The sequence below is a fragment of the Rhinoderma darwinii genome, chromosome 3, assembly GCF_050947455.1.
Source record: "Rhinoderma darwinii isolate aRhiDar2 chromosome 3, aRhiDar2.hap1, whole genome shotgun sequence".
NCBI classification, from domain to species: Eukaryota; Metazoa; Chordata; class Amphibia; order Anura; family Rhinodermatidae; genus Rhinoderma; species Rhinoderma darwinii.
In genome coordinates, this window is record NC_134689.1 from 121,779,857 (window position 1) to 121,793,761 (window position 13,905).

The 13,905-nt window shown below is 39.3% G+C and overlaps 1 protein-coding gene across 1 annotated transcript in view; it reads left to right on the top strand.

Moving 5' to 3' along the window:
* SNCB (synuclein beta) overlaps positions 1–13,905 on the top strand; it is a 50,834-nt gene that overhangs the window by 9,964 nt on the left and 26,965 nt on the right. Inside the window, exons 4-5 of the mRNA XM_075856633.1 lie at positions 3,221–3,262; positions 7,747–7,865. Coding sequence (XP_075712748.1) covers positions 3,221–3,262; positions 7,747–7,865 — 161 coding nt within the window. The remainder of the gene's footprint in view (positions 1–3,220; positions 3,263–7,746; positions 7,866–13,905) is intronic.

Sequence of the window (13,905 nt, forward strand, 5' to 3'; positions counted from 1 at the left end):
GTGATTAGATAAATCCATTTGGAGGTATGAAGATATGTACCATAAATTAGAAATGGTTTACCTAGAGTCACGGTTTTCTTAATGACAGGATGTTTGTCTAAATCAATAAAATAGTATCTTAGTATTGTAAGGTTGAAAAGAAACATAAATCCATCTAGTTCAACCTATTCTCCTGCAATGTTGATCCAGAGTACAACAAAAACACTCATGAGGCAAAAGACAATTTTCCTCATCTAAAGAAAAAAAATGCTTTCTGCCTCCAAATATAGAAATCTGAATATTTTTATGTTTTTAATAAAAACGATGTGGCCCGATATAAGGTTAAAGTCTATAGTGAAATATGAAAAAGTCTACATTTTGGTTCTTAACGTTTTTGAAAACGCACCAATATAGGACATGCAGTGAGTTTCGAGCAACGGACTCTCGCTGAGTGAAAACTCCTGCATGTGTGAACGGCCTCATTGAAATCAATGGGTCCGTGTGCTGTGCGTGATTTCCCTGCCCAGCACACAGACAAGATTCACGTTCGTGTGAATGGGCCCTTAGGCCTTATTCTGATGAATGAGTTATACGTCCGTGTGACGGCCGTTAAAACAACGGCTGTCACACTGACCTATGTAATTCAATGGGGCCGTTCACACGGCCATTGTTTCAACGGACCGTGTGAAGGGTCTGTGAGAAAATAGAACATATCCTATTTTTTCACACTTCACGCATCCCTCCATAGACTCTAGTCTATGGGGAATGTGTGATAACGCGTAACACAGCGCAGAGCACTTACTTTAATGGGTAAAATTGTGACATTAGAGGGGTTGTCCGGTTTCAGCAAATTAATGTTATTTTTCTGTATAATTAAAAGTTTTAACATTTTCCAATATACTTTCTGTATTAGTTCCTCACCATTTTTAATATCTCTGCTTCTTGTTATTCAGTAGGAATATTCATTGTTTACTTCCAGCGGATACAATTCTGTCCATGGTCATGTGATGGACACACAGGTGCTGGAATCGTTAGAAGACACATCTCTGATACACATACTGTAACGATCCCAGCACCTGTGTGTCCATCATATGACCAAGGACACAAACTTATGCACTAGAAGTAAACAATGAACGTTCCTACTTAATAACAACAAGCAGAGATCTTGAAAACCATGAGGAATTAATACAGAAAGTACATTTGAAAATTGTATGACTTTTGGTTATACAAAAATATATAATATTAATTTGCTAAAAGCGGACAACCCCTTTAATCACAGTTTTCCTTAGCAGTTTTAGGGACATTTCATAGAATTGCTTCTTTAAATGTGCCACAACTATGTGAGACGAATTTACCTATAGACACTTTGCCTATATGTGACCCTGGAGAAATAGCGTCTGATTCAGGGTAAAACCTATGAATCCTCTGAGCAATGTGTATTCATAGATAAAGTATAATATAAAGACGCAGTGGGAATGAGAGGAGGACACCCATGCAGGAACCAGGGGAAGACTACAGAGGGAGCTAGATGTTGGGAGAAGTACATTGCAATGTTCTTCTTTATTTTATAAGAGCCTCCTGAGATGTAAATCCGGTGCACCGCCGATTTTATTAACATATCAGACAAGTTGCCAAATCTTAATAGGCCTTTATGCTGATTTTCTAAATGTTCAACCCTATGCATGTGGTATAACAAAGGACTCACATTTTACCATAAGTAATACAGGTTGATCCACTTGTCTGCAAATCAACCCAAGGGTCATGTTATCTCAACAATACATTCATTATAAAGTGTTTATATTGTGGCTTGCAAACATTAAGAATTTATTGCACTTTCATAGTTACAGCAGCTCAGCTTAATGTCTTTGCTCTACATGTAGCAGCTGAGTACCTAAACATGATCATAACCCACTTTGAAATATCATCAGCTTCTATGTGGTTGTCTCTTAGAAGAAACAATATATAGCGCTTTTCTTTATACAGCCTGTATGTATTCCCAGGTGTAGCCATTCCCTATACCATGTTATTACAATGCAGGGATAGAAGTGTAAATGTACAAAGACTCAATATTCATATGGTCTGGCATAACATGATTTGGTTACAATCAATTTCTTATCTAAAAATCCAGAAATGGCTTTATTTATTTTGATATAGTTGATATATAGGCTGAGTGTTATTAATAACTTACCTTACGTTACCTTTATTGAGGCTAGTGTTGCATAAGGGCTCCTATGTCTAGATTTTTGCCGCCAATGTCTATGTACTATTATATGTAACAACTTTAACTGATAGAGAACATTACATGATATATCTTCAGTAGCACACTTTTTAAAGAGCGTGGAATAAGCTCATCTCTAAATTAGATATGGTCTCCATTTAATGACATCCCATAGCAGTACTGCCTATAATAAATTTTAAAATTGTACCCTAGTTATTAAAGTCCTTCAGTGACGGGTGAAGTAATATTTATAAGCATGTAGTCTATAGGTTCACAATGATCCCAATAAAAACATACCTCCCACTCACATATAAAATCAATGTTATGACATTTCACCCACGCTCCTTCATATCTTAACCCCTCACCCATCTCTCAGCAAGCCCCATCTTCATGCCAGGTTTAAGACAGGCCAGCAATGTAATGAATTATAAGAAAATAATAACAATAGGTAAAGCTACATTATGTCCAGTATAATGTCATTAAAGTTAGAGTTCACCTCTCATGATGATGGCAGGGCAGACTGGCAGGACTTTAGCTATATCATGGGTTGCGCGAAGGGTAAACCACAAGAGCCATAGATAAGATATAAAATGTTATCACAAGCCAACCAGGAGCTCAACCTAGATAGGAAAAAAAGCAGCACAAGGAAAGTGGGGAAACGGGGATCGAGGAAGAATATCATAAGCAAGTTGAGGAAAGAGATCTGGTGTAGGAGTATGAGCAATGGTCACTCATTACCGGAAAAGAAGGATAGCCCTTGTATTCTATTGGGCATTGTCCATTAGGAGAAGTTCATATTTTTGAGAGATGAAGCATTGTCCTCATCTAGATTATTTCATTATGTTAGTAGATGCATTGCTGGTACGTTTCTGCGCAAACAAACATGTCCTTTTGACTGATAATATTTGCTTTGCACATACTACTCAAATCTCTTTGTTTTTTTATGTGTGACCCTACATATAATACACTACACTATAATAATGTACATTTTATAACAATCCATCTTGTATTCTTCTCTTTTAGGAAGCAAAACCAGAGATGGAGTAGTACAAGGAGTGACTTCAGGTCAGTGTCACCATGGTTTGAAAGCTGTGTTCTTAGTGCCGCTACAAAGGCTGCCAATCTGTGTGACACAGCACCTCAGGCAGCCAGAGCCAGCTCTGGTCATAATAGGATCAAAAGCTAATGGGTGACTGAGATCACCCAGGCTGAGCTAATGCAATTAATACAAGTAGCTACTGCTCATCTTCTGCATGTTTACATCGAAATCTGAAACTAGAAACATGCGAAATGCATAAAATCCTGATATGATATGACAGACAGACAGCTTGTTTAGTCACGTGCCGGATTGAACATATGGAGCGCTGCGGTTTCCGTGCATAATATTTTACATACATACAGTAAAATTTTTGAAGCTTTGCAAGCATCTCAAGAACCCAGGTGGCTCAGCAGAAGTAACAAATATTAGTCCACATGTCACAAATAGGTTCAATTCTTACAATTTAGGGAATGTGGACGTTACGAAGGTCATACACAAAGTTAAGGGAGCCTGATAGCAAAGACTGTAATAGGGTCCCCCTTTTGGTGTTGGTTAACACTACAGAACTTCAACCACCTAAAACAGTAGGACTTGATGCTAGTTTGCCCCATCTCCGTTCCATGATCTGTGGGTTAATTACCCAGACCCTTCTTTGCACAGGTTCTCACCACCCATTAAAATAAGGGAGTGCAGCCGACCTGGGCTAGGTCGCTATATCCAGTGGCCCCATAGCAGTCACATGATCTGCCTCATTGTACTGTACGTACACCCTTGAATGTTAAGGGCCTTTTAGACGAGCCAAGAAATTGTAACGATTGAACGATTTCGGTCCGTTGCGAATGATCGTTATTTAATTGCATCTGTTATCGTTGAAATAGTCATTGTTGTAATCGGTGTTTAGCTCGCTTGTCTGGCATCTTTTTGTGCATTTGCACCTGCTTTGTCGTTGAAATACGAACGATACCTGTTTAAATTTGCACCTTTAGTGATGACGAACAATAATATTTCTCTCATTCAAAATGAAAGGATCGTCGATATACGAAGGATATATCGTTAATCGTTCGATCACTTGTAGTGTTTACACCTAGGCTGATTGATCACTTTTGCTCAAGCGAAAGATTATTCGAAGCAGAATCGACTCGTCTGAAAAGCCCTTTACTCTTCATAGGCTATGTGCTTATTATATGCAGAGCTGGCCTCTTACAAGGCATGTTTGGCTTTTGCGGAGCACTAGGAGTATGTTAAATTAAGTTATTTGAAGTCGAACCTAAAAACAATGCTTTGTGTGAACCCATGAATATGTATTTCTTAGTGAGTAGTATACATAGTTTGGTTTACCAGAGCAAATAGAAGTAGTTCTAAAATTATCAACATGAAAAAAGTGCCTATTTTGGAACCTCATCAAAACCGTATATGTATAAATGTAATATAATAATGATTTTTGCTGCATATTTTATATGCCTTAGTAATTGTGTGAATCCAGTTTTAGAGCAGGGATGTTAGTCATATAAAGAAGTTTGGGTGGGAGCTACTTGGAACTATGCAACACCTACTGGTGTGACTATTTAGCAATCTACGTAGCCTAAGGCCTCATGCACACGACCGTGGTGTTTTTCTGGTCCGCAAATTCCAGGACCGTGTTCCGTGGAATGTCATCCGCAGTTCATCCGTATGTAATCCGCAGTTCATCCGTATGTAATCCGCAAAAATGCGGATGAAAAAAAAAAAAAAAAAAAAAGGACTTTTAAACAGGATGCCAAAAGCTTGGTCAAACCCCCTTTAGAAGGTCACATGATCCGCAAATCCGCAAACTGCGGATGACACACGGCGGTGTATCCGCAATTTCCACGGGCCCATTGACTTCTATTGGCATGTCCGCACCGCATTTGCGGCCCATAATAGGACATGTCCGGAGTTTCTGCGGCACGGATGTGCGGACATGCGGAGAGCCGTGAAAACACGGATAGTGGGTATGGCCACATAGAAATGAATGGGTACGCAATTAACCCGTGGATTTGCGGTTGAATTGCGGACGCAAAAACACGGTCGTGTGCATGAGGCCTTACTCTAAGCTTCAAGGTACAGAAGAAAGTAGAGCAGGGTTCTATCACCCTGTTACAGATTATGTTACAGATTTAGGATTGCTGCAGGCTTCGTTACATTATTTAGTTTGCTAACTTTTTCATGCCAAAATTATCTAACTCTTCTTGTCACCTCAAAGTTTATAAATAGTATACGGGAGCGCAGACAAGGCTTACAAAGGGTCACCTCAGGAAACAAGAATTCATTTATACGTGGCCTTTTATACAGGCCTAATTCAAGACATCTGATATCAGTGATCTCATACTGACGTCAGTGTTCGAACAGGGTACATTGAGTCCATCATTCTTAGGAAACATATACCGTACTAATTTCATCCATACACAATTGGATTGTAAACTCTATTGTGTTCATTGAATATGCTGGCCATGACATCAAAAGAGCATAAAAAAACACCAAGAAATAATTCTCAAGTTTTGTTCTCTGTCGTTTCCATGAAATATGTGTGGGTTTAAAACTCCTTAAAAGGCTATTTACGCTTTTCCAGCCATTTTTTTTTATTGTTTCAGTGCATCTAAAATAAAATAAAAAATAAGAAAGATCTTAGAAAATAGTTTTGGTTCTGCGGCTATGTCTCCATAGTTACAGACTACAAACCAACCCCGTGTGAAGTCGGAAACTGCTGTTATACCCACTTCCATCTGCAAGAAGCAAGGGACAGAAGGACAGGAGTGGTGTATGACTGTAGGATCAGATTAAACAGGGTTGGGGTGTAGTCTGTAATCACAGAGACACATATGCTGCATATGAGCTGTGTACAAAACAGTAGGATATTTTTAATCAAGACTATTTACAAAGTTGCTTCTTTTTGTTATTTTAAATGCATTAAAGCACTGAAATAATGGTTAAAAAAGTGTAAGCTGCCTAATGACATAATATCATTGGTGACCAAACGATCTCCAGATGACAATGAAAGAAGCCTATATATGTTTGGCTTATGCAAGTGAATTCTATGGATGAAGGAAGAGGTGAAACAAGATTAAAAAAATACAAATTACGCAGACTATGTTTGCAACTACACTAGAAAATAGTCTGATCTGTAAACAAAATTATAATGTCCATGGGCAGCTTTAAAGAGGCTCTGTCACCAGATTTTGCAACCCCTATCTGCTATTGCAGCAGATCAGCGCTGCAATGTAGATTACAGTAACGTTTTTATTTTTAAAAAACGAGCATTTTTGGCCAAGTTATGACCATTTTCGTATTTATGCAAATGAGGCTTGCAAAAGTACAACTGGGCGTGTTGAAAAGTAAAAGTACAACTGGGCGTGTATTATGTGCGTACATCGGGGCGTGTTTACTACTTTTACTAGCTGGGCGTTGTGTATAGAAGTGTCATCCACTTCTCTTCACAACGCCCAGCTTCTGGCAGTGCAGCACTGTGACGTCACTCACAGGTCCTGCATCGTGTCGGCACCAGAGGCTACAGATGATTCTGCAGCAGCATCGGCGTTTGCAGGTAAGTCGATGTAGCTACTTACCTGCAAATGCTGATGCTGCTGCAGAATCAAGTGTAGCCTCTGGTGCCGACACGATGCAGGACCTGTGAGTGACGTCACAGTGCTGCACTGCCAGAAGCTGGGCGTTGTGAAGAGAAGTGGATGACACTTCTATACACAACGCCCAGCTAGTAAAAGTAGTAAACACGCCCCGATGTACGCACATAATACACGCCCAGTTGTACTTTTACTTTTCAACACGCCCAGTTGTACTTTTGCAAGCCTCATTTGCATAAATACGAAAATGGTCATAACTTGGCCAAAAATGCTCGTTTTTTTAAAATAAAAACGTTACTGTAATCTACATTGCAGCGCCTATCTGCTGCATTAGCAGATAGGGGCTGCAAAATCTGGTGACAGAGCCTCTTTAAAGTGACTGTCCAGTAGTGAGCATAAAGATGATATGTAAATCAGTATCTATAGTGAATGATTACCTGCTATTTAATTTCCTCAGTGCTTGCTGATTAGCTACTTTTTAGCTCAGCTCCGTTAGGGCAGAGCTGTTATTTGTCACTGCAGTGTATCTACAGTGTCTGGGGTAGTCTGTGACACGCCTCCTATCTCATGATTGGTTCAGGCTGCTGCTCTGTCCCTCCCCAGTGTAGCTCTACCTCTTCAGATTGGATGCTGTGTATAAACACAAGTCCAGCGCAGGCTCACCAGTATGGCAGTGCATGGAGAGCTGATTTCTATTACAGGAAGAGCAGAATGACTATAAAGAATAGACTTATATATCACCAGTAAGAAAAAAATGAACATGAGATAATTGTTGCACATATACTGAGAGAAATTAGCCCTATTAAGCCTCGAGAGCTGTTTTAAACCACTGGGTTTGCCTGAGACCCAGCCATCCTTCATATTGTATGTAAAGTTCTGTAATCATGTTTACTTATTTTCCTTATTCCCAACAGTGGCTGAGAAGACCAAAGAGCAGGCCTCTCAGTTGGGTGGAGCTGTCATGTCGGGAGCTGGGAACATTGCTGCAGCCACTGGCCTAGTGAAAAAGGATGAATTTCCCACAGATCTAAAGGTAAGATATTGACAACTTAACTATTAACAGCTATCGCATGACTTCTGTCGGTGACATTAACTAACTCATGTCATTCTAATTGGTATATTTGTCATGCAAAAAAAATGTACTCAATATAGTTTTTGCACTAAAAAAAAGTCTATGTGTACCCCCACTCTAAATATCAAAGCATGTAGAAGGATACTCCGTCTTAAGATATGAAGAGAAATATTTAAATTTCAGTTTTTGTCCAGATTTGGGCCAATTTCTCTGCCTCCTATGGTCCTGTGATGCAGAGATCTGTGAGGTTGTTCCTTTCTTCTTCCTCTGGAGCATAACACCTTTATCTCCTACACAGCGTGGTATCATGATCTTCCTCATTATTCATATGAATGTGTACTCCATCAGCAGACATGATCAAATCCAGCAGCGGGAATATCTATTTATACAGGTAACGGGGTGGATCATGATTCCACTCTATACTTGTGTCATGCTCCACTCCAGAGCACATAGGAAATCATTACCTATATCTTTACATCACAGCCTTCAGGTACGTAAAAGTTTGTGTCACCTTGTGCTTCCCTTTAGGCCTTCTTCACAATGGCAAACTTAAAACTGACAGCGTTTTTTAACTGTAACTTTTTTATGGCGGTTTTACAAGTGTTTTTGATGGCTATTTTATTTAGTGTCATTTTGTACATGGGTTTTTACGGGCCTTTTTGAAGTTCTATAGAGAAATCTATGGAGCAGATCAACAGAGTACAAAATAGAGTATGCTGCGTTTTTTAATTAAAACACCACTGACGGCAAAAAGACATTCTCATACTTTACTATAGACTTTAAACTGACATCTGGCGGAAGGATTTTTGTTCCCAAAAAAACATACAAAGAAAAAAAAAACAAAGACATATCAAAACGCTGTTTGTGAAACCAAACTCAGGGAAATGGGATATTTGGGTATATTGGATATATACTTATCATGATTTCAATTTGCTGTCCTTCTCACAGTCTCTTTAGGCTGTATATTCCACATGAGTGGATATATACTTTCATATCTCCTGAACTGATACAGTTTGTTAGCTTCTTTTGCATCTCTTTGTACTCTAAAACCAGCCATAGAAATAAAATAACAGTCGGCCGAATGCTTATCTTCCCCGACCACCCGTCAAAATCAATTTAATGTGTATAGGCAGATTAAAGCGGTAGTGGTGAACCAACAAGCTACACATTCACATTCAAGAAAAGTCCAGAACAGTAAAAGAAACATGGAAACAAGATGAATGTTATATAATGAGATTTAATTATGATCGGAAAGTAGAAGGTAGCACAATGGAAAACATTATTTCTATTTTTACGTTCATTCTTTAAAACATAGCTACATTTGTGACTTGTCTGGTTGTCTACTTTGGTCTTATGGAAGATACTAAACACAAATAAACACCAAGTTGATGGTTGGTTTTGGTAGGTTTTGAGTCTGGCTGATCTAGAAGTGGATTATTAGATATGTCCGAGTTTCCAGTGCAGTCTGTCGAGTGTAATTCCTTAATTCTAAATGGTGGCATCTATGTAATTTTGCTTTAAATTGGTATTGACTACGTACAACTCACTGCTAAACCATTGTTGCAGAGTTTCTGCTGGAACATAAAGATCAAGATCTAATAGGCTTTAGATTGTAATTTGATTGTAATTTGTTTCTTTTGAATTACATTTACAAACATAAACCTATTTATTGTTAAATATTTACTAAGAATTAGCTATATTCTAACTCCACACTGTAATACCAAGCTGATATTTACAGCAGCTTGTATTCTGTATATTATGAAGATGTGAGAGACACGATGATGTCATACGGTCTGTTACTTATGTGTGATAGTTATGTCATTTTGTAGAACTTAACAGTTTAAATGTAGCAGCGCTCTGTGAGAAAGGAGTCAATCGTATTCAAGAGCTACCGCTCCCCCGCCTAGCCATTGCTGATTGGCAGCTTTTTCTCTATGCACTGTAATAGGGAGAAAGCTGTCAATCAGCGGTGGCTGGGTAGAAGGAGTGGCAGCCTATGAATACTCTGGACTCCTTCCTCACAGCGCCACGTGAGCGCTGCAATATTTAAACTGTACAGTCACAATACTGACATAACATTTCCACATACAGAAAGTGAAATCAGCGTGTCTGTGACCCGTTTATGCTGCCATCAGTGAGGGTAGCATAGAAATGTTGACATGGTAATTTTAGTTTGTTTCTGTTTGTGAAGGGAGCAAATCTGATTTTAGACATATGTATTCCCTAGTATGTAATTTTGTGTTCACTACTGGTGAGTTTACACTTTGTTGTAGTGTGCTGACTTCAGAGTACAGCCTGCTTCAGAAGGCAGGAGTATTTTTAATTGGTACAGAGCCACTAATTCCAATAATAAAATGATAATCAAGAATTGATGATAATGAATTCCTTCACATAATCGTTCATTCTTTCAATCTTTTCATTCTTTTAAAATAAACTTTCTATCTGTCCCAAATTTCTTTATAATAGCCACGCACATACCTAGGCAAAACAATCTATTTAATCCCTAGATATTTAGATTATTTTTTTGCAGTTTGTACAGTTGTTATATTTCGGATGAAGGATTTTTAGATACTACAAATCCTGAAGCCAAACTTCATGTCCTGAGATGAGTTGCGTATTCCTTTGTTCATAAACCATAAAAAACAATAATATTTCTGGGAAATCACTTTAATATTCATGGCTGATCGCTGATTCCGCCGATCAGCTGAATAAAGGGACCGAGGCTAAATATTGCAGCTCAGCCTCATTCACTTAAAAGGGACTGAGATGCAATATCAGGGAGAAAAAAAACACGGACAAGTGTGGCACTATTTCAAGAGAGAAAGCAAACTCTTTTTTTTATTTTTTTTTATTTCAGAGAACCCACTGTGTATGGTTTATGTTCATTAAAACTGGAGCATTTATGAAGCTACAAATCAAAATAAGATAATTTTTTTTTCTCTTCTACTCCATCTCTCTTACTCTGGGTTGGGTATTGTTGCAAAATATTTACTTGTCCAGACAAAGTTGTATTTTTTAAGCAATAAATGAAAAAACGTTAAAAAAAGGGAAAAAATAGGCTAAATTTAGCGTCAATTCTCTTTGCCAGTAACAGCTTTCCCTCATCCAAAGATAGTGTGCCGTATACTATGTTTACCCCTTTGAAGAAGAGAAGTATGGTAAAAACATTGGGGCAGTTGAATTCTTTTAGTTGTTAAGCCTGTTGGAGGAAGTTAGGGCCAATCTTAGCTGAGACCCCTCTCCACAGTCCTCAAGGCAGCCATACAAATTAGAACTATGGCACGCACATCCTCGTGATTAAATGTATTACCTTGATACATTTTCCAGGAGTGTTAAAGGGGTTGTCGCATCAAGATAAACCCTGTCAATAGGCCCTATAAGGGTATATGGACATCATAGTGGCGGTTCGGGGGTTCCACCGCTCGTGACCCCCCCTCTACAAGTCAGGGTGGAGAGCAGCTGATAAGCAGGGCAGACAAGTGCAGTCAATGCCGCCCATTTTAATGACTGCATGAAATACTAAATTTTTCATTCAGTGGCCATTGCAGGGGAAATGTTCAGCTAACAGCAACTTCCAATGCAAATTCAGCTGTTTGCCCAGGATCTCAGGAGCCGGAACCATGTGATCAGAGTCATGGCAACTCTGAGATCATAGGAGACTTCTGTGATGAGACAACCCATTTAGACCCCCTTCACACACAGAATTTTTCTGGCAATTTAAAGTGCATCAAAAAACGCTTCTCTTATTAAAATGTAACATACATTTTTTTTTCAGGCATTTATGGTGGTGTTTTTCATTTGGTGTCATTTTGTACATGCTTTTTTTATGGTGTTTTTGAAGTCCTATAGAGAAGCCTATGGGAAAATGCATGAAAAATCCCAAACCCAGAGCATGCTGCACTGACCACAAAATTGCCTCAAAATGCCACAAACCAAAAAGCAGTTGTATGTAGTGAATTTTATATTTCACTAAAGACTTTAATGTAACATCTAGTCACACTAAAAAATGCAACAAAAAAATGCTGCAAAAACACCATTAGAAAAATCACGAAAAACCCTAAGGCTGGGTTCACACGACCTATTTTCAGGCGTAAACGAGGCGTATTATGCCTCGATTTACGCCTGAAAATACGGCTCCAATACGTCGGCAAACATCTGCCCATTCACTTGAATGGGTTTGCCGACGTACTGTGCCGACGACCTGTAATTTACGCGTAGCTGTCAAACGACGACGCGTAAAATGACTGCCTCGTCAAAGAAGTGCAGGACACTTCTGGCAGCTATTCCAACATTGATTTTCACATTATAAATTTACGCCGTTTACTATGCAGCATAAATAACATGTTAAATTTATTCTATGGGTCTGCACGATTACAGGGATACCAAATATGTATAGGTTTTGTATGTTTTCCTACGTTTGCACAATAAAAAGCCTTTTAGAAAAAAATTACTTGTTTTTGCATTGCCGCATTCCAAGAGCCGTAACTTTTTTATTTTTCCTTCAATGTGGCCGTATGTGGGCTTGATTTTTGCAGGCCAAGGTGTAGTTTTCATTAGTACTATTGAGGTATATAGGACTTAAAGATTAACTTTTATTTTATTTTTTTATGGGGGTGAATGGGAGAAAAATAATTTTCCTATTGTTTTTTGCATTTTGTTTGGACAACATTCATCCGGCGGTTTAATTAATATGTTAATTTTATTGTTCGAGTCGTTACAATCGCGTGGATTTTTTGGGGAAAAATTGTTTTTATTTTATATTATTTTGACTGTAATACTGTTTGGTTTTTTTTCATAAACTTTATTTAAATGCTTTACCATGGGATCTGCCGATTGCTTATATAATGCTTTGGTATACTTAGTAAAACTGACAGGCAATCTATTAGGCCATGCCTCCGGCATGGCCTAATAGGCAGTTGCTGAAGGCAGACCTGGGGCCTTTGTTAGGCACCTTGCTGCGATTTCTTTGCGGGGGCGCCGATGGGGAGACAGAAGGAGCTCCCTCCCTCTGTCAAACACATTAGATGACAGCGGCATCTAATGGGTTAAACTGCTGGAATCAGAGCCCGCTTAGATTCCAGCAGTTGCGGCAGGAGCCAGGCTGTGTATAACAGCCGTGCTCCTGCCGCTGATCACGTGGGTACACTGGCAGTACCCACGTGATCAGAGGAATGATATATCCATCCTTTTGCGGGAACTAGCACCTTCACAGGACGATATATCCGTCCGTCGTTAAGGGGTTATGCGGGGACCAAAAATTATTAGCAGTGTACTCAGTGCATTATGTTAGTACACTCGCTAATGTACATTCCGGTCCCCTGTTGTGCTGATTCTGAGATTTTCCTAGATTTTAATAGCGTTGCTGGGAGTCCGGAAGTCTAGTTGCACAGCCCTCTTTGATGACGTTACGCTTTGTCATGTGACCGACCCCACTGTGCTCTATGTACAAGCAGTAGAGGTAGTACAGCAAATACATGGAGTACAGCGGGTTTGATCACGTGACAAACAGTCATATCATCATCAAAGAACGCTGTGCAACTAGACTTCCGGTCCCGCGGCAGCGCTATTAAAACCGGAATGTATATTAGCGAGTGCACTCACATACTGCAATAAGTACACTGCTAATCATTTTTGGTCCCCGCATAACCACTTTAAGCGTTGCAGAGTATTAATACATAATTTCAAGTATTGTTTGTAGTAGTAGCAGCAGACGTATTGTATATTAATAAGGACAGACAAGCAAAAGATATCAGGAGGGTAATCTACGGGATATACACGCATATTAAGTGCCTGCTGCAGTAAGCAGTAAGGGCAGATTCACACGAACGTTGCGTTTTTGCGCGCGCAAACAACGCAGCGTTTTGCGAGCGCAAAAACCATTTGACAGCTGCGTGTGTCATGCGTGTCTGATTTTCGCGCAGCCGGCATCATAGAGATGAGGCTTGTCAACGCCCGTCACTGTCCAAGGTGCTGAAAGAGCTAAATCTTTCAGCACCCTCGA